Below are 23,780 nucleotides of genomic sequence, written 5' to 3' on the forward strand. Positions count from 1 at the left end.
AACCGGAGATGTTGTCATTTGCTGCTATCTGATTTTCTCACAGTCTTAGAGTCATATAAGTAAAAGCTCATAATAAGGAAAAAAAGTAATTTTATCTAATATTTGTTCCATTAAAAAAATTAAAAGAAAGAACATTTATTCATTTTTTATAGAAAGCAGGAGGTAAGAAGGCGGCAGGGGACTTGGTTGGTTAATCTGTTTCCAACCTTCCGAGCTGCCTTTGGAATGAAGTAGTTAGGCAGGAGGTTCTACTGACTCATCTATAGGTAGACTGGGGGGGGGGGGGTAATCCAACGCCTGAGCATTTCATAGATAAAATATAAGCACACTAAATGTATGTATCTGTGACATACAAGATGCCATTTCAGGTGCTAGCAAGAAAAACAAAGAGATTTTTCTTCAAGGAGCTTCAGGTATTAATCTGCCCAATTTGGCCCCAGGGTTTTTTCAGGTCTGGAAGAATTAGTCAGGCTCCATGGAGAAGTCTGGTCAATGTGCCTTGCTACTACTACAAGGGACCTCCTGGAGCCATATGGAGTTCTCTGTAAGCTCCCTAATTTCCAGATGCACCTCACTGAAGGCTTTCTTAGATCCATAATGTCCCTTAGATGCCTGAGACCCTTACCATGGAAGGACCTTATTTCAGTAGAAAATGAATCCCAAGAGGCAGATGGCTTCCAAGAGAACACATCAAATCAAGGCAAATATCTTAAGTCTCTAGTGTGATAGAACTAGGCTCCCAAATAGTACTAAGCAAACATACTCCTAATCTCCATGCAAATATCTAAATAAGTGGAAAATACCATTTATTTTCAAGTCACATTTTGTTTCTCTCTTACCCTGACACCTAAACAGGTTAGTGGGGCTTCTGGTCAAAGATCAGATCATAATTCACAAGGTAACCATCATTATAGACAAAAAGTTTCTGGTCAAAAGGGTGATAATTAATGCTCTGCACGGTTTCCTGCATCTTCTGCATTATAATGCTTAGTTTGCCCTCTTTCTTTGTGTTTGTGTCATAGTAGTAGAAAATCTCTTCTGTTCTGGTGTTCAAAGTACGGGTGGCATACAGAACCCCGCATACCATGAAGGCGTTAGAAACAGATGGTTTGTACTGCCTGGTTTGCCAAGTGTTTAGCACCACAAGTGTGGTGTCATTGAGTTTACTGATTACCATGTTACCAGTGCTGGCTTCAGTTGAATAAATCACCCACAATCCATTCTCATCGACAGCCAAGTCAATATCTTGCCAACCCACATTAGCATATGAAAAGCGGTTATTATAAACAGCAGCAGGGAGAGTTTGAGTCACAGCAACCGTGTTGGTAGTCAGGTTAACTTTAGCAATGTTACCAGTGTTGTACCAGTTGACATACATGTTGTTATTGTAAACTACTGTACCACCACCTTGACCATACCTAAGCCGATACTCTCGAGCATTTATATACAATAGCAGATCATCCAGTGTGTTATAAAGTCTGTAATATTCCAAGATTCTCCCATCTGTATTTAAAGGCGCCACCCAATACAGCCCTTGGTCTGGATTCTGGGGAGAGTAATCCCGACCCCAGGCACCATATTTGTAGACAAACCCTCTCCAGTTGAGCTGAACGATCGAGGGTCTGCTGATGTTCACCACACCACCATGAGCACAGCTTCCTATATACAAATAAGAAAACAAAAAGTTATTCTTAGAGAAAATGAATGGCAAAAATTAAACAGTTTAATATCCTAAGAACTAAAAGAAACCATAAATATTTTTCTTGTAAAGGCTCAATGACAACAGTGGCTCTGAGGGGGAAAAGCCCAAACCTTCCCGCGATTTCCGTTTCAGTGCAAGCCTGCTCTCAGCTCTGGAGAGAACCACCTTTTATTTCCATGGATTGGCTCTCAATCGAGAACTTGGGAAAATGAAACTGCCACGGTTAGAGGGTCTGCACAAAGGCAAAAAGAGGAGATTTGGTGAATTTAATATGTTTTCTTCTATCAGGAAGCATTTCACAAATAATATGTTATTTCATTTTTCTTGTAAAGAAATCAGGAAAACAAGTTCGTCCCAGAATCTTACCCTGTTTCCACAGAGGCAGAAGGTGCCACTCATCACAGTCAGGGAAAATTGTGATGAAGGAGAAAACTGCCCTGGGCAACTTGCCTTTCCCTTCACCCTTCTGGGACCCCACGTGCATATCCACACCAAGGTACCAGTGCTGCCAGCAGCTAATCTTATTAGTGGAAGTTTTAAATATGGTATTTTAAAGATACAGAAAGTTGGTCCTATAATGGTGGGATTTCAGCTTTAAGAAGCCACAGGAGTTATTTTAGGGCAAAATTGCCTGCTCTGTGCCCAAAGCATAGTCCATCCCATAGATCACTTGGTGATGATCTTGCTGCAGTTATCAGGCACGTCTTGTTGTGCTTTACCTGTATGCTACTGCATCACAGAGTGGCAGGCTAGTACCTCATCAGTCCCACACACTGTTGTCACAATGTGTACAGTCAAGTTTGACCAGACCCACGGTTCGACTGAATCTGTATGCCCTGTCTCACTTGGGTGAATGAGTCAAGCTGAGCAACTGGCCCTTCATGAAGCCTCTCCTCTAAAGTGCCCACGAACCCGAACCATTTATGAACTATAAAAGATAAAATTCCTTTGTATTTTTATAGTTATTCAGAGAATTGAACATACTTTTTCTGGGATCTTAATAATACCCTTAAGATACTTGAGATTTTGTTATTGGATAACAAAAAACAAACAAACAAAAAACCGAACAACTTCAAGTATATTTGAAGCCATTTCCCCCCATCTTGCTGCCTGGAGCAGAATGGGTAAGGGAAGCAGGGAACAGATCCTGAGGTGCTGGCTCTGGCTTTAAATGCTACAAGGTGAGCTATGCTTCTGGAGAATTGCCTGCGGTTAGCATTGTGGGGGACACGAGGGGTGCAAAATTATTTCCTCCGAGTCTCTGCTTCTGACTCATTCCCTTCATTGCTAAATGTCTCCCCCTCTCCCCACCTCATTCAAAGGACTGCTCAGAGGTGAAACCACTACTGGAAATTCTGCTTTTATTTTTCCAATCTGCTGGTGCTTTTGGGTCCCAGAATTAAATATGTGCTCCTTAAATGCTGTCATAAATCTGCAGTTGGTGGGAAAGCCAGCCAACCATACAACAGGTAGAGAAATGAAACCACTCTGCACCCAACCTCAAATAATTTTGCATACCATTAAGCAGAACACAGTTGTGGGTTTATTTTAATAATGTATGCACCATTTCATAAATAAAAAAGCAACATGTGTTCAGTCAAGAGACTGCTCCTACTAAAGAAATAATAAATAAAATTATAAATTATTATTTCTTCTCCTAAAAGTGATCTCTCAGATGAATGCTTGTTTGCTTTTGTTCATGAAACAATGCATGAATTATTAAAATAAAGTTAGTGGTGTGTTCAGTTTCATGATAACAAAAACTATTCAAGTTTCCACATGCTACAAACTGAATTTTCTAGTTAAAATATCTTCCCAAGAATTTATTTATTCAAGTACATTTCACTCTGAGGAAATGAAAGAAAGGCACTTTCTTTCTTGCAGGCTAGAAGACGTAAGAATTGTTCGCTTAATTGAATCTTGCCTCCCTGGCAAGAAAATATCCCAAGTCAATAGCAGCAAAATATTTAAAGAAAACTTATGATGCATATAACTAACTCAAGCATTATCATGGGGTTAAAGATAATAAACTACTCTGTCCGGATGTGGAAAGCCTTAGATATGAAGAAACCAAAAGAATCTCTTTAAAATCAGTACCACTACTACTAGCACTAATAAAAGTAATGAGTCATCATTTCACATGTTGACCAGGACATTAAAATTATATCTGGTAAAAATACAAAAAACTGTGTGAACTTAAAACTCTCTCACATCTCAACCATTCCTAAGTACTCTCTTGCTTTGTTTTGTTGTTGTTCCTTTTTATTTATTTTGTTATCTTCACTTTATCCTCTATCTACTTTGGGCCATTTTTAGGTTGCTGGCTATGGTCAGAAAGAAGAGGATAGAGGGAAGAAAACTAAGCATCATTGCCAATACTACAGATGTAGCTATAGCACTGAAAAGCTATGGCGGACTTCCCTGTTCCCTGGCAGCAAATGGTCTTGGAAACAATACTGACACTGACAGCCGGCACCCACTGCTCATCTAGCCCAGCCAGAGTCCCCATGCCCTCACCTACCCATCTACCCTAAGCTTCTCTCCACCTCCCTCATCTCACAGCCCTTCCCAATTCCTTTCTTCATTTCAACAGTATGTTAAATATACTTTATTCCCTTCCTTAGCCATCCCATCCCAACTTTACCCTGCCTCTGGCAAAACAACTCGTTGCCCAGCCATGATCCAAGAATTGTGAAAAGACCAATGACTCATTTTGAATTTTCTGGTGGAAGAGAACATTGCATAGAACTGAAAGCAAAATAATTTGGTATTAATCAGGTTTTTGAGTTGTTGGAACTTTCTGGTCACTGCAGGACTCACAGGTGTACCTCTCTCAATTAGAGCATCTATGGGAGGCAGCCTGGCACAATGAACATATTGCCAGGCAGATTCCAATTCAGTCTTCACTCCAATAATTGCTAGACTGTAGCCTTCAGCCTCAGTTTCCTCACATTAATAGAAAAATAATAATATCTGTTCTGAAAGACTATTAGGAAAAATATAGAGAAGGTAGGTACATGTATCTCTATAAATGGTAACTATCCTAGCATTCCCACATCATGTTACCTCTGAAGGTTTACAGGACTGTCTACCTTCCTGGATGGTAGTTTAGAGCAGTGGTCCCCAACCCTCGGGCCATGGTCCAGTACTGGTCCATGGGCCATTTGGTACTGGTCCACAGAGAAAGAATAAATAACTTACATTATTTCTGTTTTATTTATATTTAAGTCTGAACGATGTTTTATTTTTTAAAAATGACCAGATTACCTCTGTTACATCCATCTAAGACTCACTCTTGACGCTTGTCTCAGTCACGTGATACATTTATCCGTCTCACCCTAGAGGCCGGTCCATGAAAATATTTTCTGACATTAAACCGGTCCGTGGCCCAAAAAAGGTTGGGGACCACTGGTTTAGAGTACTTTTGCACCCATTCTGGTAACGTACTCAGAACAGGGCCAGCCATACAAGTGTTTGTGGAATAAAGGAATGAAAGACTAATCAAATCTCTCCCACCCGGCTTACCTACCCTGATTTATAAAATACCTGCCTTCTATCTTGCTATCTATCTGAATTGTTTAAGACCCTGGTATTTACTTCACAGAACATAATACAAGGAACCTTTAACACAATGGTACCTTTGATTGGCAATCTCTCCACCATGTCATTCATTAGATATTGCCATGGTATTCTGAAAATATCCTGGGAAGCCACATGATGAGACTTTAAATACTGTAACTTGGCTTTTTTAAAGCATCATGTTTAGCATTTTTCTGTAAAGCCAAAGATGACAAGCCTGCAGAAAAAATTTAATCTGAGATCTATCAATATGCTCTCTCTCCTAGGCAAGTACACTCTGAGCCAAGGAGAATGTCTTGTGAGAATTAGGCAACTAAAATGGTAATCATTACAAAACAATTAAGACTAAATTGATTCTGAATGATTGAATATATGCTATCCAATACTCTGCTCTTCCTTAGGCTTGGGATTTTGGTAGGTCACCCCAAATCTTTCATACCTTAGTCAGTCACCTACCATTTACCGAGGACCTACGCATGTCAGCACAGAGCCTAGCATTTCTGAGTGCAATGGTCATCAAACCCTGAATATTCCATCACATTCTGCCTATGTGGTCATTTAGATTCAGGGGAAAAACAGAGAGAGACAGAGTCAGTTGTTTTCAGGGGAAAAAGCTAATGAGCAAAAGGTCAATTATTTTAGATTAGAAAGTTCTATGAATTGAAGCAGAAAAAAAGATGTCATTTGCAGCACAAACCATAATGTAAAGTGTACTTTCTTGAGCCCTCACTACATGCTCTGGTTCTAAGATCAAGCTGACCACAGGGATGGCAGACCACAGCTGCAAGGGAGGGGCCGGGAGAGTGAGAATTACCTCATAGCTGAGAGTCCTTTCAGGTCTGTGCAACTCTGCAGTCCAAAAAGCAGAGGCCAGATTTTCAAGTCCCAGCGCAGTGAGAAACTTTAATTAAAGTCTCCACAGGCTCACAACTTGGTGGTGCCTGGGGATTTTTCAATTCTGCCTTATCAGCCAATCCAAACAGAAAGAGAGCGAGTGAGAGAAATTGATTTAAAAAACATGACAAAAGAGTCCGTTTAATATAAACATCATAAATATAATATGAACAAAGCTGGAGGAGGGCCAAGTGGCTTGGCCAGGATCCAGGTGCAGCCAAGGTTGTAGGAAAGTGAGAAGAAATCTGGGTCTAATTTGCTTCAACAACACAGCTGGGCTGGGCTGGGCTGGCTGCTGAAGTCTGCTGACAAAAGTCTAAGTAAGTGAGAGGACCAAGGGGAGAGTTCTGGAGAAAAAATTCTAATCCAACAGACCCACCTGTTTTCCTCCTTAGATACTAAGCAGTGTGCCTTCTCCAGATCCTTGAGTTATTGACACCTGACACTCTTGTGTCCTCAGGAAAAGCAACCTTCTCCCCATCGAAGTCCCCTCCTCTGAGAAATGATGGGCCTGGGCTAGAGGACCTTGAATGTCCATTCCTACTCTAAAACGTCCTCATTGCAAGGGGTGCAGAGAAAACTGAGCCAGAAAAATCTATTCCATGAGGAAGTTTTGTTAAGGTTAAAAAAAGAAAGAAAGAAAAGAAAAGAAAAAGGAAGAAAGAAAATCTTGCTCAGGTATTATCAGAGGTTGACATTGCCTCGACACCTGCCCTCAGGGAGCCCTTGGTGGCCCAGCACAAGAGCCTTCATTTACAACTCGCAGTGACACCTCTGATCCCAGACCCAATTTAGCCTCACTCTTTCACAGAGGCCAGAGCATGGCCGTTGTCCTAAACCTCCTCTGCGTGTCACACTATGACAGGTCCCCAACTGCAGAAGGAGGGGAAGAGTCCCCTGAACAGGACCGAGAGGCTATGACTAAGGCAAGATCTAATTAAAGCTTCAAAAGAAGCCAGCTACACTGACAAGGATCCCAAAACGCAAAGCCTGAAAGGAAACAGGTTGTGACAATAGGAATTAATGAAAATAACAAGAGCTGACCATCTGATGAAAAGATACAGCCCTCATTCAGGCTGAGATGCTCACCGCTGGTGACAATTGTTTCCCAGTGACAAAGTGTCCCTGAGGAACGGGGCTGAATGCTGCAGCCATACCACTGGCTTCAGCACACCTGCAGGGATGAGCAGTGGAGCACAAAGACCTGGCACTGCCTTTGTTTGCAGCAAGGTTTCCACTTCAATTATCCTTGTTAGTAATAATAACAACTGCCGGTGTGTAAGTGCCAATCACAGAACTCCGAGTCCCCCAAGCCTGTTTCATTAACCCTCACAGCAACCCTGCAAGGCTGGTGCGATTATTCTTCCCACTTTATAAGTGAGGAGATTAAGGATGTTTTCACTGTGGCCACATAGCCAGGAAGCTCAGGCTGTTGGAGTCCCAGAGCCATGTTCCTGACCCCTACACTCCACTGCCTTCATTCACACTCACAGGATACTTAACGGAGCACACACCTCTGTGCTATAGGTGACCCCATGGTCATGTCATTGAGCGTGAGATGTCCTCCGTGCCCTCCAGGGACTCAGTCCCAGAAGGGCAGCAGGAGACACCGACAAGTGCAGGCCATCCATAAAACCCTCACTGAATCCCGGGACCCACTGCACAGCAGGTGCTCAGACATGTAAGAAAAGCACAGAGGGAAAATAAAGAGGCAGAATGGGGGAGGGGGAGAGAGGAGGAGGAAAGGAAGATTCAAGCCATAACCCCAGCTTATCAGACAAATGAGCCAACAGCCCTTCCAATCTACAGCCTCAGAGGACACACAGGTTCCAGAGCCCCCCCCCCCCCCGCCGGCCCCCTGACAGCCACTCCATCACCAGAGGACGTTAGTCCTGCTAGTAAATGCAAGGGGGACATGTGTAACGTGTGGCTTTGTTTTAAATCAACTCATTGTTCGTGCTTTTTCTCTGTGAGCTCTAGGATGTGATGGTTTGTGAAGCTCTTGGGGAAGATTTAAAAGATGGAAGGGTGGCCTGACCAGGCAGTGGCACAGCGAATAGAGCACTGGCCTGGGACACAAAGGACTCAGGTTCAAAACTCTGAGGTGGCCAGCTTGAGCGTGGGGTCGCTGGTTTGAGTGTGGGATCATAGACATGACCTCGTGGTCGCTGGCTTGAGCCCAAGGTCACTGGCTCTAGCAAGGAGTCACTCAGTCTGCTGTAGCCACACACACACCCTCCTACCCCCCTTCCACCCCCATCATGGCACATATAAAAAAGCAATCAGTGAACAACTAAGGTGTCGCAACAAAGAATTGATGCTTTTCATCTCTCTCCCTTCCTGTCTGTCTGTCGCAATCTGTCCCTTTCTCTCTCTCTCTCTCTCTCTCTCTAAAAAAAAAAAAAAAAAAAAAGATGGAAGGGTAAACTCCGAACTGCGAAAAGCCTGTCCTGGCTTCGGGGTTACAGTCCCAGACCCCTTCTCCACCCCGCTCAGGCTCCTGGGGGCCTGGCTCAGGTGGTAGGAATATGGCCAGCTTACCTGGGGCAGGCGGAGGGGGCACAACAGGGACGTTTTGGTCCTTAGAGGCTTCACATTCCTTTAGCTTGTTCTTCAGAAGCGCAATTTCTCGGCGAATGCTGAGGACATTGTTTTTGTCTAGTGTCTCGAGCTTCTCTACCAGGAGCGTCATATTCCTTATCTAAGGAAATAAAAATTCAGAGTTACTTTATATTATTGTGCAATTTCTTTCATAAACATTCCAGGGCTGAATTTGTCACTTAGTGAAACACCACTGAAGAATACACCCGAGATTCTTCTGAATGGTTTCATTTGGAAGAATATATTTCATGGTTTAGCATGAATGCTTGTCAGAGCCCAGGCAGATGTGTGTGACGAGAGGAAAATGGCAAGATTTTAATGGCTTTAATAAGCACAGGCTCAGTCTAAGCATCCATGAATGTTCGTTTAAGTTCATTTCTAATAACCTGCTCCTATAAACTCGTGTTTACTCCTGTTGTATCATAATTAAGTTTCTAATGAATGGTGAGGGGCAGAGAAAACTGAAATCTTAAAATATGTAACTAGAATTCTCAATTATAGCCCATGGCATGACTGTGCTAATAAATTCTCATTGATATAAATTTGCCAACTATGGTCTTTAGCCATGGAGTTTAAAAGGCTTCACTAAAACATATTCAGAAGGAACTCATTTGAAAAGGGTTGCCAGTGTGTAGAGAGAAATTCCAAGAAAGATCAAGGAGTATATGATCATTCAAAAGGAGAAACAGACCTAGTAAGTCCAAAATCAGGTATATGTGGTTTTCTAGCCCCATGAGGATAAATTCAGAACAGAGAAGACATTTGATCTACCTTGGCCACAGAGTTGTTTATATCATCTCCTTTCTAGAGATATTAATTAAAAGGCAGGACCTTGATCATTAGTTGATACCTGTTCCTCAGTCAATATGTTCCCATTATGCTCTATTTATTATTCAAAGACCAGCATCCATCTACAGCAGAGCACCAAGATATGCCACGTGGTCATGAGAGAGTACAGAATTAGAAGTCAGAAGAGAGATTTGTATATCGTGCCCTAGCACTGATAACTGAAGACAGTGAGTATTAATACACTGACAAGTGAGTTCACCTCTTACCTCTACTTCCAGTTGGTCAACAATTACTGAGCTCCCAACAAAACTGTCCTTCATCTGGATGATCAGTTTCTCCATTTCCTTCACTTCTATCTTAATCAGTTCAAAGTCCAATTCAGTGTAAGAAATGCTATTTTCTTCCATGATCTCTATTCGAACAGTTAGGTTTGAGAGTTTCTTTTCATAGATGGTGATTAATTGGGCATATTCCTTCACCTAAAAGGGAGTCAAAGAGCTCAAGTCAGTTCCCAGAGTAATATCATACAGTCTTCCTCCACTACAACGCCCTTGGGGCAATTGGATTGCTGTCAATCATTTTTTTTTCAAGAAATGAATCAAAAATATATTTCATGACATATTTTTTAATATAGCCAAATACAAACTAAAAAGAACTTATTATTATCATTGAGGGGGTGGATTTTTCACTTGCATAGACTAAAAATAATTTTGCTTCAGAATCATCATTTGCAAGAACATTTTCATCTCTAACTTCATATTTGAAGATATTAGCTCACCAGATTAACTGGTTTGCCTTCCCCTCTCCCTTCAAAGCACATGCTCTAAGTCAAGGTTTCTCAATCTCAGCACTGTTGACATTTGGGGCTAAATCATTCTTTGTTGTGGGAGGTTTGCTTGTGTGTTATAGGATGTTTAGCAGCATCTGTGGCTTCCAGATGCCAAAAAGCACCTGCCTATTCCCCAGGTATGACAACCAAAAATGTCCCAGAGGTTGCTAAATGTTCTCCGGGGGCAAAATTACCATCACCACCACCACCACCACCACGACCAACCTCCCTCCATTTACAACCGCTGCTGTATGTATCTTCTAAAAGGAGAAATGCACTGAGAATTCTTCCCTTGATCACCACTTGGAATGAGTTTTGAGCTCCTCTGCCTTTTACAAAACAGCAGAAAGAGCCAATTTACCACACAACATGTGAGTGTACGTGCGACTGCAAAGTGCACAGTTCATTAAGTGCACCCACATTTATTCCAAGAACTGATTATGGCAATCAGACCTTTAAATTACATATTTGTTGCATATATTTGAATGTCTGATCATTAAGTTAAAATACTTCCAAAAATTCCCTTAGTGGTTTAGTGTATAATTGGAATCTCCAAATGGATATTTCAATAAACACAGTTGGTAGTTCTTTCTGTGTCTGATGATCTCTAAAAGAAGTGCCATGGCTTTTTTTTTGTTTGTAAGGACCTGCTCATTAAAGTTGTTTGGTTTCCATTCTTTTTAAAATTGTGAATGTAAGTGTATACTTTTTCCCAAACTATGATAATGTCAAGTAGCTGAACCAGGGTGCCCAATGAATGTAGAGGCAGAGGTTGGCCTCTAATCTTTGTAATCCTAAAGGCAGCTCTACCTTCTGTCATTTCTGCCCTTCCACTTAACCCTGCTGTGCAAATTAGTGTGGACTCACAGGCCGCACACCTAAAGAGCTAGGGCTTCAGGCAAAAAGGATGTTAATGAAAGTTGAAAATGCAGCCCTTGGCACTGCTCGTGTATCTCCTGGGGCAACTGATGCTCACTGCCATCTGATGTGCCATCACTTAGAAGACAGTGACACTTTGGCAGAGAAGGAGGTTAAAATATATATATATATATATGTATATGCATATATATGTATAAAACCTAACAAGTTCCCCTCAAAAGTATAAACAGATATAAGATAACCAGTTTCAATTTCTAAAATTAAAAAAAAAATGTCAGGCATAAAAGCTTGTCTATGATATAATAATAATAATAACAACAACAACAGTAATAATGTGCCATTCCATTGCAGAAATGAAAGTTTGTGAAGTGAATACTTGTGTTGGCATGTGGCCTTGCCAGCTAGCTCTTGGAACAAATGAAACGCCCTCTGTTTTTCTGGAACATTTTTGTGGCACATGGCAGCTGTTGTTCTCCAAAGATGAGTGATTCAACTGTCATCTCTGCAAAATAAAATGTGGCTCACACTGAAAACCAAGGCAGCACTCAGAGTCTGTTTCCTGTGAGAACGTGCGGGGTGCCTGCAATGGTTCAGCCAAGAAATAAAAGGTTTTTGAAGATCTGTTTGGAAAAAGCGCAGGTCCTTTCAGAGGACATGTAAAGGAAAGCTCACTGGTGTTTAGGAAAACTGGAATCATTCATGAAGGTGTGGAAAGAAGGGGATAATTTGAGAATGAGCCAGAAAACCCCACAGTGTAAGCTTTACTAATGTAAGTAGATTGTTAGTATGAACCTTTCACATGCACAGATCTCTAATGCTAAGATGGCATGTAAAATTCTAGAACATCCCAGCTTTCCCTGGAAACTGCAGTCTTGGCAGAGGCAGCTAACTTGCCCTAGGAAGTGAAGCAAAACCCTGAGGGGACACATCCCTGTGTCATTAGCTCTACCCAAACTCCTCCTTATCACAAGTTTGCACTTTAGAAGATCCATCTGCCCTGGCCGGTTGGCTCAGTGGTAGAGTGTCGGGTCCAGCATGTGAATGCCCTGGATTCAATTCCCAGTCAGGGCATACAGGAGACGCACCCATCTGCTTCTTCACCTCTCCCTCTATCGCTTCTCTCTCTCTATCTTTCTCTCTCTTTCCCTCTTGCAGACATGACTTGATTGGAGCGTGCTGGCTCCAGGTGTTAGGATAGCTCCATGGCCTCTGCCTCAGTTGTTGAGCAATGGAGTAGCAGCCCCAGATGGGCAGAGCATATTCCCCTAGTGGGCTTGCCAGGTGGGTCCCAGTTGGGGTGCACGTGGGAGTCTGTCTCTGCTTCCCCTCCTCTCAATAAAAAATAATAAAAAAAGGAGAGGCACCTATGCTTGCCTTCAATTCACAGCCTAACAACATTCAGAGCTTCCATGCTTCTATCTGTTGAGCACATGTTATAACCAAGTTAGTTTGGAGGTTTGTTCTGGGATGTTTGTTGTCGTTCTGTACAATAAATGTGGTCCTGCAATAAATAGGGATGCAATAGAGCAAGCAGGCTATTAACCTAAAGAATCAGTCTAGCTCGTGTTTCTGCCAGTTTCCTGAACTCTGTGACCCTAACTATGGCCAGATTATTTGAAGTACGTATATTTGAAAGAGTATACAGCATATTCTTATTTTAATATTTCTTTTAAATAAATGCAACAAGATCTAATGAGCTTGAATTGACCATCATGATATATGAAGTACTCCAGAGCTACCCTCATCTAAACTGTAATCTGACCAGTACTTAAGCAAAAAACTTAAGTCCTCTAAGCCTTAGTTTCCTCCTATAAATTGGGAGTAATGGTATCAAGCTTATTGTAAAGACTCAAGATTATATATATATACACACACACACACACACACACACACACTATATATATATATATATACACACACACACACACACACACACACACACACATACATACATACACACACAGTGTGTCCGTAAAGTCATCATGGTGCACTTTTGACCGGTCACAGGAAAGCAACAAAAGATGATAGAAATGTGAAATCTGCACCAAATAAAAGGAAAACCCTCCCAGTTTCTGTAGGATGATGTGGCAGCATGTGCGCATGGGCAGATGATGACATAACACTGTGTACACAGCGGAACAGCCCACAGCCATGCCAGTCGAGATGTGGACAGTACAGAAGAAAGTTTAATGTGTTCTGTGGCTTGCTAAATTCGAATCCATGACCAAAGTGCAACATGAATATTGGCGCGTTTATAATGAAGCGCCACCACATAGGAATAACATTACTCGGTGGGATAAGCAGTTGAAGAAAATCGGCAGTTTGGTGGAGAAACCCCGTTCTGGAAGGCCATCAGTCAGTGATGAGTCTGTAGAGGCTATACAGGATAGCTACCTAAGGAGCCCTAAAAAATCTGTGCGTGAGCCCACATCAAACTGCACTGAATAGGTATGAAATTGGGAGAGTTTTCCTTTTATTTGGTGCAGATTTCACATTTCTATCGTCTTTTGTTGCTTTCCTGTGATCGGTCAAAAGTGCACCATGACTTTACGGACACAGTGTGTGTGTGTGTGTGTGTGTGTGTGTGTGTGTGTGTGTGTGTGTGTGTGTGTAGTATTTTTAGGAAGTGAGAAACTGGGAAGCAGAGAGACAGACTTCTGCATGTGCCCACTGAGATCCAAGATCCACCTGGCATGCCCACCAGGGGGCGATGCTCTGCCCATCTGGGCTGTTGCTCCATTGCAACTGGAGCCCTTCTATTGTAGCACCTGAGGCAGAGGTCATGGGGCCATACTCAGCCCGGGCCAACTCTGCTCCAAAAGAGCCTTGGCTGCAGGAGAGGAAGAGACAGATAGAAAAGAAAGGGGGAAGGGTGGAGAAGCAGATGGGCACCTCTCCTGTGTGCTGTGGCCAGATATCAAACCCGGGACTACCACACACCGGGCCAACACTCTACCACTGAGCCAACCGGCCAGGGCTCAAGATAATATATATTAAGCAGCTCGCATAACAGATACCTTATAAATTACAGCGATTATTAGAGAAACAGTAATGTCAGTTTGTTTTTTTCAATCTGACCTTTTAATTTATTATTTTTCACATTTCAATGCACAAAACATTGCTCAATCAGTGTTGTTTGTTTATGGGTTGGCTAAATGTCTCACAGGCTGCCTCAACCTTCTCATGCATGAGGATCTATTAGCAAATGCTTGATATTAAATAACTTGCCCCAAAGACCTAACCTTCCAAAGAAATAAAATCCTGCGCTGCCTTTTGTGTCATCCCCTTCTTGAGTATAGTCACAAGAGAACATATCATACACAACAGGAAAGTATAAAATGCTTTCAGCATCTCAGACAGAGACATAAGTCTTTGTGTATTGGCAGATAAAGAATCAATGTAAGGCAGTGCAAACCGTTTCGTACGGGCCTGCCCAAATGGGCATTCACCCTGACATCTAGATAAACAATGATTTCCAAGGCAATCTAGGGACAGCTATAATAATTTACCTGAAAATTCAAAAGCCTTCAGTTGAAGAGATAACTTTGTATTTGAATTCATTAGTGACCTACTGCCTCTCTTATTGGGTCTGAGCTAGAGGATGGTAACAGTATGGCTGAGAGAAAAGAGATATAGGATTAATTCTGAAGACCCAACTTTCTATCCTGGTTTAACCAGCCCAAAGAGGACAGTTATGTCTCTTTACCTTTATGAACCTCAGTTTTTTCCATCTCTAAAATGGGAAGGAGAATCTGGGCCTATCTGCCTTGAGAGTAGAATAAAAATGGAAGCAATTAGAAAAGCACAAACGTAACATGTTACTATTGTAGTTGTTATCACCTGTCACATGGCTCTATTGTACAAATCTCAACAGGCAGGACTGTTCCTTCCTGAGGCTCAATTATAGTGTTGTTTTTAAGACTAACTACTGACGTTTTCAAAACTAAAAGTTTTCCCACCTACTCGGCACTTCCTCCCTGCCAATTATTATAAGCAAAGCAGATGCCACCTGCCCCCTCACAGAACTGGAATTAAATGTCCCACATCACAAACCTGGCAGGCTGCATGCTCTCACACTGTCCTTCACACTCCTGCCAGTGAGGAGACATGCAAATCAGTAGCTTGCACTATTTCAAAGCAAATGACTAACTGAGAAGATCTTTACCTAGAATTTTCCTGCACTTGTTATGTTTTTATGCATAACTTCTTATCTGTACTTGATTATGCTGGAATAAGGCTATGAATATTAATGGTTGGAATTTATAATTTAGTGCTGTGCCTCTTCTGCTGATTAATTCAAGGACATTTTATTTCTTAAAAAGCTAGGTTCCTGGAATAGTCAAAGACATTTTCCTGGACATTCATTTAAATTTAGACTATTTATCTACCAATTTAGGTTGAAAGCAGGTGTCAGCCTCACCATAATTTTCATCTTAAAGGATAACTATGTGGGCTGTTTTGGTGGCTAACATGAAATATCTCAGGAAAACTTATTTTGAATCTTGCAGGAAGGCCAGTGCTCCTTGTAAATTAAAGGAGTTGCATTTAATAATATATAATGCGACTTAGCTTAGCATGAACTTCACCTGTGCAGAAAATGGGACCCTTTCTCATTGATTGCTAACTTGGCTAAAAAGGCAGAAAGAGTCAGAACTGAAATGCCAAGTCCCATTGCCAGTTCAGAGAAAGGCAAGCCTTGCAAAAACTTTCCCCACCCAGAGAAAGCACTGGTCAGCGGCTTCCAGTCAAGGTCTTTACCAAGGGTGAGGAACCTATTAGTCTTCATTCAATTTCCCAGGGAAGCCTCCAGTTTTGATATAATACCAGACACATCTAATATGATGTTCCTACTGAGACCACAGACGATAACCACAAGAGAGAGTGATAGGGAGAGAAAAAAAAGAAAGATAATGGGAAAGAGGAAATCAGAGGGAGAGAAAGAAAAAGAGAGAGGAAGGAAGGGGGCTAAGAGGCAAAAAGACCTGGGGAGAGAGGGAGGAGAAGGAGGAGGAAGAGGAAGAGGAAGAGGAAGAGGAAGAGGAAGAGGAAGAGGAAGAGGAAGAGGAAGAGAAGGGGCCTTCCAAAAGTCAGAGAAAGTGAAAAGGAGTTATAAAATTTTAGAAAGAGGCCCTGGCCGGTTGGCTCAGCGGTAGAGCGTCAGCCTGGCGTGCAGAAGTCACAGTTCAATTCCCGGCGAGGGCACACAGGAGAGGCGCCCATTTGCTTCTCCACCCCTCCCCCTCTCTTTCCTCTCTGTCTCTCCCTTCCCCTCCCGCAGCGAGGCTCCATTGAAGCAAGGATGGCCCGGGCGCTGGGGATGGCTCTGTAGCCTCTGCCTCAGGCGCTAGAATGGCTCTGGACGCAGCAGAGCGATGCCCCAGAGGGGCAGGGCATCGCCCCCTGGTGGGCATGCCGGGTGGATCCCGGTCGGGCGCATGCGGGAGTCTGTCTGACTGCCTCCAGTTTCCAGCTTCAGAAAAATGGGGAAAAAAAATTTAGAAAGAAAGAGAAAGAAAGATTAGCAGGGATGGACACGGTAAAAAAAAAACTGAGACAAGGGAAGAAATTTAAAAAAAAGGGAAGGAGTAAAGGAATAGGAATAAGAAGAAAAAAAACGAAAGAGAAGAAAGAGAAAATAAAATATGAAGTGGTTAGAGGAGAAGAAAGAAAAGAAAGCAAAGCTGGAGGGAAGACCAAGAAGAAGACTGAATGGAAGAAAAAAATAACAAAACAATAACAATTGTAGAGTTGGGGTTTGCAGGGAGAGCGTAGGGCCTATTTCCAGCTGACTGCGCACCGCGGTGGGTGTTGACTTATCCATGGCATAAATGAGCTCCATCCCATTTTCTTCCACGCCCTCATTTTTCCTGCTATACAGCACTCCACATGCGGACTATAAACACCTGCTCCCAAAAATTAGGGGATATTTTATAGTTTCATATTCATTTTGAAATATCCCTTAGTTTTTGTGAGCAGTATAAATGCTAAACTTCCATAGGATGCAAATATGCTGTCTTAGATACAGTAAAGAACAGCTGCTTAGAAAGTCCTGAATAAAAAGTGTTTGTGAACTAATGAAACAAAAGCAAACTCAGAGAGACAGACAACAGAATGGTAGTTCCTGGGGATGAAGGGGGAAAGTGGGTGGTGGGAGGACGATGTGGGGAAAGGGGCTCAAATATATGGTAACAGAAAGAAACTAGCCTCCAGGTAGCGAGAACGCAGTGGACCCCACAGATGTTGAATGATAACGTGCACCTGAAAATTACACAGTGTTTTTAAGCAACAGTGTTCCAATAAATTTAATTTTCAAAGTGTTCTGTTTTGTTTGTTCTTATTAAGATATTGTTGGAAGGGCGGGGAATGCTTACTTTAGAAAGCTCTTTCTCGAACTTCTGGGAGAGTGTATGCGCTGTGATTTCCAAGCGCTCCACTCTGTCCGCGGGAAAAGTGGAATCTGGCAGCGCCACCGAGCACAGGCAGGTCCCGTGGTCATCCTTGGAGCCGGTGAAATTCGAAAACAACTATAAATAAAAAGAAGTTCGACATCAGTAAGAAGCTGAGGTAAAAAGTTACCAGCTTTCTGGTAAGTAGAGTAATAGAAACTGGCTTGTCAACAGAGTGTTGAGAGGCCAGTGAGTGGAGTCCAATGCATGAATGACTGGAGTCTTAGAAACAAGCTAACGCTGCCATGTTTCAGGCGCAGTAACTACTCAGCATTTTAGCCACATCTTCAGCTGTTGTGCTAAATGGCTATGTCAGCCAGCTTTATCTAAAAGAAGATTCTCCTTTCTTGAGGAAGCTTAAGGGAAATTATTACTGTCCCTATGTGAGGAAGGGGAAATAAAGTATGGATGACAGTTTTAATTCCAATTCTACCACTTGCTGGACATGAACCCTCTAAGTCTTGGTTTCCTCATCTGTAAACTAGAAATAACCTACGTCACAGGGTTGCCCTCTAAATGAACTGTGTAGCGTAAACCAAGTCCCTGGCACATGGTAGGTGATCAGTACACTCACTTTGCTTTCCTTTACCTTCTACTTACTCATTTTCTTTTCCTCACTTTTACCCAAACCCCAACCCAATTCCTCCGGGTAGGAATGAGGAAAACATCAAGAATATGGGTTACAAAGAAAATATACAAGGCAAATCACATCCTCGCTTCACCTGAGAAATTGTATAATTAACATCCTTCAAAATGGAAACAAACCAGCCATTTGTTAAAAGCTGAACAATGTATAAGTTTGAAGGTTTTGTGCAAATTTTTCTAAGTTTTCCAGCTTACCACTTTCAGAAAAGACATTTTAAAATATTTAATGTTTCTTTAAAATATTCAGGCTCACATCTCAGTGCCGCTGCATATTTTAAAATGACAGATTTTAAAGATGCTGTTTTTCTTTTGTCCCCTTTGAACTTTCCCAAGGGGATCCCGCCACAATTAACATTTTTTATTACTACTATTGCTTTACTGAATAGCTCTTGGCAGCCGACTGACTGTGCCTTTCATCTGAAGGCCAGCCCAAAGCTCACCTGTGGACCGTCAACCTGAAGTGTCTCTTTCTCAAACTACCAGGAGAGCAGTGGTTTGCAGACTCTGAAAGCAATCCTGGCTACACCTCTTCAAGTTTAGAAGGTCAGCTGGCTGCAGCTAAGGTTGATACTCTGTGCATTTAATGTGTGCCAACCTCCATGATTCCCAAGCAAGTGGGACCCAGATGCTTTGTATAATCAAGATTTATTCTATCAGTGTTCTCTGGCTTTTGCAACTAAGTTGCTTGTTAATTTAACCTAATGTTCTTTAAGATGAGCATATATATATATATATATATATATATATATATATGCATACCCCCAAACAAATCCTGACAAAGGCCTCAATTTTTATTTTATTTTTTGCCAATCATACCCACACCTGCAGGAACTGAGGAATGAAGAGGAGGGACAAACAGTTTTATGCTAAACACCAGGACTAGAAAGGGGGTAAGGAAAAGGTCTTTGCCAAGAATGAATAAGGATTGGACAAGTCACCCCGGGAACCTGTCACAGAGGCCAGCTTCCCGTGGAACCAGCTTTATCATTCCCTCTGAAGATAGACTCCAGCTCAAGCATGCCAAGGCTTTTACAGAAGGACAAATATATCATGGACTTTTGAAGAAATAGCTTATTATAATAACTGTCTGCCAAAAAAAAAAAAAAAAAAGCCTTGCACTGCACTTCGACAAGGGAAGGTTAATTAGCTGCACAAGACAGGGTTGGACCATTCTTCGAGCTTTTTGAAAAGTTCTGTCAACTCAAAAAACACTGGGGATCATCAAGCAGTCTCAGACAATCAACTAGAAACCACTAGCTAACAACTTTTAATACCGAAGTTCACCTGAAAGGCAGGCACATAATTAGGCTCCGCTGACAGTGATTCCAGCGGCTTCTCTTGAACATCTCTGTCCCGACGCTGTGGACTCCCCCGCTGCCATCCTGCTTATCGTCAGCCCCGGGTGCTCAGCTGACATCAAAATGGTCCATAAGTTTGATTGGTGTCTCCCATTAGAGATATTTCTGCTCCTCACATTCAAAGACAATGAAGCTAATGGTGATGGGTCTCTCTGTGGTGAATGTTTAAACTCCATGTGCATGTAACACGGGGAACAGAAGACAAAGATAACGGCTTGTCCCTTTGGTTATTGGGAGGGTATTGATATCCTTGAGGAGGGCAAATAGGACCCTATGTGCCCCACAAGGCCCCTTACACAGGTAACTTCTCACTCGCTCAGCATGTGTTGAATTGACATTCACTGGTGTCTACAACGTGCCAGGCTTTGGTGTTAGGAAGACAGACAAGAGCTGACTCCTGGCTAGTGAATCAGGCCCATTTTCATGATGAAAGTCTTAGTTGTCTGTTTTTTTTTTTTTTTTCAACAAGTCCCTTACCCTGCTGACAAAAGCACATGACTCATTCTGGTTCGACTCTGCAGCTTCCATGCCAAGCAGAGCATGGGGCCTTTTCTCACCTAAGAAACGAGGGCCCTGACAGTGGCCCCTGCACGGAGGGCGGCATCCGACATGCAGCGTGCTCTGAGCACTGCCACGGAAGGTGTGACTCACATCTGTGATCTGAGGTTGCAATGGCCTCTAATTAGCAGCCAAGCCTAAGTGCCTGTGAAGATTCAGGCATAAAATAATGGTCCTCAACATTTTCAAAGTACGGAAAATGATGCATTGGGAGCTTGCTCAGTGTCAGTTATAAAGGGGTGTGCCGCCACTTTCCAAAGACCTCATCAAGCTGACAGCCAGCCCTGGGAAACTGGGCTTACAGCGGAAGTGTGTGACACCCTAGAGTCTGCTGTGAAAAGAAGTTGGAGTTGTGACACTGACTCACCAGAGGAGGTGAGTAAACCAGGAAAGGAATTCAAACCACTAACTACAATTTAACTGCCATTTCTTATCCACTTTTAACCCTTTGAGCAGTAAGTTTTTTCCACACTCGCTGACCCCCAGGAGTTTGTTTTGTTTTTCAAAAAAATAAAATTAGTTACAGTTACAGTTTTATTAACTTAAAATCATGTTTGTTTGGTAACCAACTTATAGAAACAAAAAGAACATACATTTGCCTTTGTTTAATGTTGCCTTACACATGTACAGTTGTACTCAGGATGGTCAGGAGGCACGAGGACGTCCATGAACATTCATGCTACTCAAAGGGTTATAGACTTATCTCCTTCTCAGACAATAAGGCATTTTGGATTTCTCTGTGGCCTGACCTATATTTTATTTTCTATTATCTTCACTGATCATCTTTACTCAAATGCTGATTTCTGATATGCAATGAAGTTGCAAAATAAATTATTATCGTTACCTCATTTTTAAAAAAATGTTAACAAGTTCTCATTGTTTCCGTGAAAATCATTTATTTTTCTGAAATAAAATGGTGCGTCTGATTCCTGGCTACAAAGAATCTCTGTCCATGTTCACGGTTTGCAATGCACTCTCCTCTTTTAAAATAAGCAGTTTTCATGTATATGACTTAGAAATACAGAATGCTGCAGAGGAGCTGGTGAAGAGCAGGGCAGACAGTGTGAGCTCTAGAACGTGCTAGCTCGGTGACCTTAAGCCGATGACTTCACCTCTCCAAGCCTCAGTTTTCTCATCTCTGTAATGGAATCATTAATTTTACCTACCTCTTAGGGTTAAATAAGATAATATATGTTATATACTTAACATAGTCCTGGCATTTATTAGGCACCCAATGTACACCATTGCTGTCATTTCTGTCTGTGTCCTATCAAAACCATTTTTAATTAACAAAACTTTATTGCATATATAGTCCTAATGGTGAAAACAAAAGCAAACAATAGTTTTTTCTTCACCTTTTTTCCATTGGCCCTTCCATTCAGATTGATTATGTTAAGACCTGACCTGTGAGTGAAGATCATAAAAATGCAGGAGGGTAGGCTCTGGCAGATTTAAGACTCCCCCCACCCCAAGTCACACCTTAGCATGGGAAGTCTAGATTTTGCAGAGCAAAGCTCCTACTAAAAGGCCCAGAGGTGACGTGGGCAGAGGAGAAGTGAGGAACTGCCTCTCACCCCTCCGTGCCACTTTCTATTTTCTTTTTTTTTTTAACTAAGTGAAAGCAGAGGAGGCAGAGAGACAGACTCCCCACAATCCCCCTATGGGGGACAGTGCTCTGCCTATCTGGGGTGCTGCTCTGTTGCTCAGCAACCAAGCTATTTTTAGCACCTAAGGGAGAGGCCACCGAGCCATCTTCAGGGCCAATGGCTAACTCACTCAAACCAATCAAACCATGGTTGTGGAAGAGGAAGAAAGAGAGAGAGAGAGAGAGAGAGAGAATGGGGAGGGGTACAGAAGCAAATGGTCGCTTCTACTGTGTACACTGACTAGAAATCAAACCCAGGACATCTATGCACTGGGCTAACGCTCTACCACTGAACCAACTGGCCAAGGCCTCCTATTTTTTTAAAGGAAGTCCATAGGACTCATCCTCCAAAGAACTGGGCTCATTACACAGTCTAGTAATGTAGCCTCTGGCTGGACCAGTCCCTTTTTTTTTTTTTTTTTCTTTTTTGAATTTTTCTGAAGCTGGAAACAGGGAGAGACAGTCAGACAGACTCTCACATGCGCCCGACCGGGATCCACCCGGCACGCCCACCAGGGGCGATGCTCTGCCCACCAGGGGGCGATGCTCTGCCCATTCTGGGCGTCGCCATGTTGCGACCAGAGCCACTCTAGCGCCTGAGGCAGAGGCCATAGAGCCATCCCCAGCGCCTGGGCCATCTTTGCTCCAATGGAGCCTTGGCTGCGGGAGGGGAAGAGAGAGACAGAGAGGAAGGCACGGCAGAGGGGTGGAGAAGCAAATGGGCACTTCTCCTGTGTGCCCTGGCTGAGAATTGAACCTGGGTCCTCCGCACGCTAGGCCGACGCTCTACCGCTGAGCCAACCGGCCAGGGCCACCAGTCCCTTTTTAATGCATGATTTTCTTTGTTTGTTTGTTGTTACTTCTGTTGTTGTTCTAGAAATTGCTCTAAAATTTCTTATAAAAAATGATTGAAAGAGAACTGTTACACCTCTGGGGAAATATCTATGTAATAGCTCTTTCCTAGAGAGCGATGTCTCCTTCCCCTATTTCTGTCCTCCATCTCCTTTACAAATCAGGCTCTAAGAAACTGTCAGGGCTCCAACCAGAGCACAGTGGCTCTCACTGCCTCCAGTCCACCCGTCACCATCCTCGGGGGCCTGGTGGGCAGTCAGTCAATGAGACAAGCTTTCCTGGAGCTGTTACAGGCAGGGGCCCTTCCCTACCAGGTCTCACCCAGGACAGAACCTGGGCATCTCTACCTGCAGAGCTCCCCTCCCCTCCCTTCCTCCACTCTAAAGTGCAGCCAGGTGAGAGACCCTCTCTAAAGCTTAAACTGTTTCCTGAGAGTCATCTGCTGGAAAAACTGAGATGTCATCTCTCTTGCTAACAATTTAATTATTTCACCTAGGTTTTAATTCATTTCCATGGCACCTACAGTTAACAAAAGGAGTCGTAAATCTTTTAGAGTGCTCAGGTCTGGCTGTCCATGAATTTATATTCAGGTCCCCAAAAAGCAAGGGGAAGGAATGACTGCAGCTCTCAGACTCTGGGGCCTCCTCACCTGGGACATGGAGCCAGAACTGGGTCTGCTGCTGTTGCGGCCGCCACCCCTGGAGCCGGAGCTGCTGAAGCCAAACCCGGAGCCGGAGCTGCTGAAGCCGACCCCGGAGCTGTACCTGGATCTGGACCTGTAGGAGCCGGAGCCACCGGCAGAGCCAGAGATGAAGTTAGAGCTGAATGCAGGGAGGGTTATGGAGCTGGGGCTCGGGTCAGGGGCCAGGGACCGCTCTTCCTCTGAAAACCCTGCCGCTGGGCCGAGAAAGAGCAGCAGGGCTTGTAGGAGGGGGAGACTGGGCCGCATCGTGTGCTGTTGGCTGGAGCAGCTGGCTTCTCGAGGGACTCCAGGAGTTTCTTA

At 43.0% G+C, this 23,780-nt stretch overlaps 1 protein-coding gene across 1 annotated transcript; it reads right to left on the minus strand.

Moving 5' to 3' along the window:
• Nucleotides 1-302: 302 nt before the first annotated feature.
• Nucleotides 303-23,780, minus strand: OLFM4 (olfactomedin 4). The gene is made up of 5 exons (XM_066236577.1): nt 23,427-23,780; nt 17,645-17,797; nt 9,832-10,044; nt 8,717-8,876; nt 303-1,659 (listed from the first exon to the last, which is right to left on the minus strand). The coding sequence occupies exons 1-5, from the start codon at nt 23,724-23,726 to the stop codon at nt 857-859; spliced, it is 1,629 nt and encodes a 542-aa protein (XP_066092674.1). The 5' UTR covers nt 23,727-23,780; the 3' UTR covers nt 303-856.

The sequence above is a fragment of the Saccopteryx bilineata genome, chromosome 6 (genome assembly GCF_036850765.1).
Source record: "Saccopteryx bilineata isolate mSacBil1 chromosome 6, mSacBil1_pri_phased_curated, whole genome shotgun sequence".
In the NCBI taxonomy this organism is placed as follows: Eukaryota; Metazoa; Chordata; class Mammalia; order Chiroptera; family Emballonuridae; genus Saccopteryx; species Saccopteryx bilineata.

Bases quoted from the DNA above. Each gene is read 5' to 3' on its own strand.
- OLFM4 (XM_066236577.1), bottom strand. From the start codon at position 23,726: ATGCGGCCCAGTCTCCCCCTCCTACAAGCCCTGCTGCTCTTTCTCGGC. The intron at 17,798-23,426 runs GTGAGGAGGCCC...TTTTATTTATAG, and splicing joins GTTCTGGCTCCATGTCCCAG to TTGTTTTCGAATTTCACCGG. The intron at 8,877-9,831 runs GTAAGAGGTGAA...TTATTTCCTTAG, and splicing joins TTGACCAACTGGAAGTAGAG to ATAAGGAATATGACGCTCCT.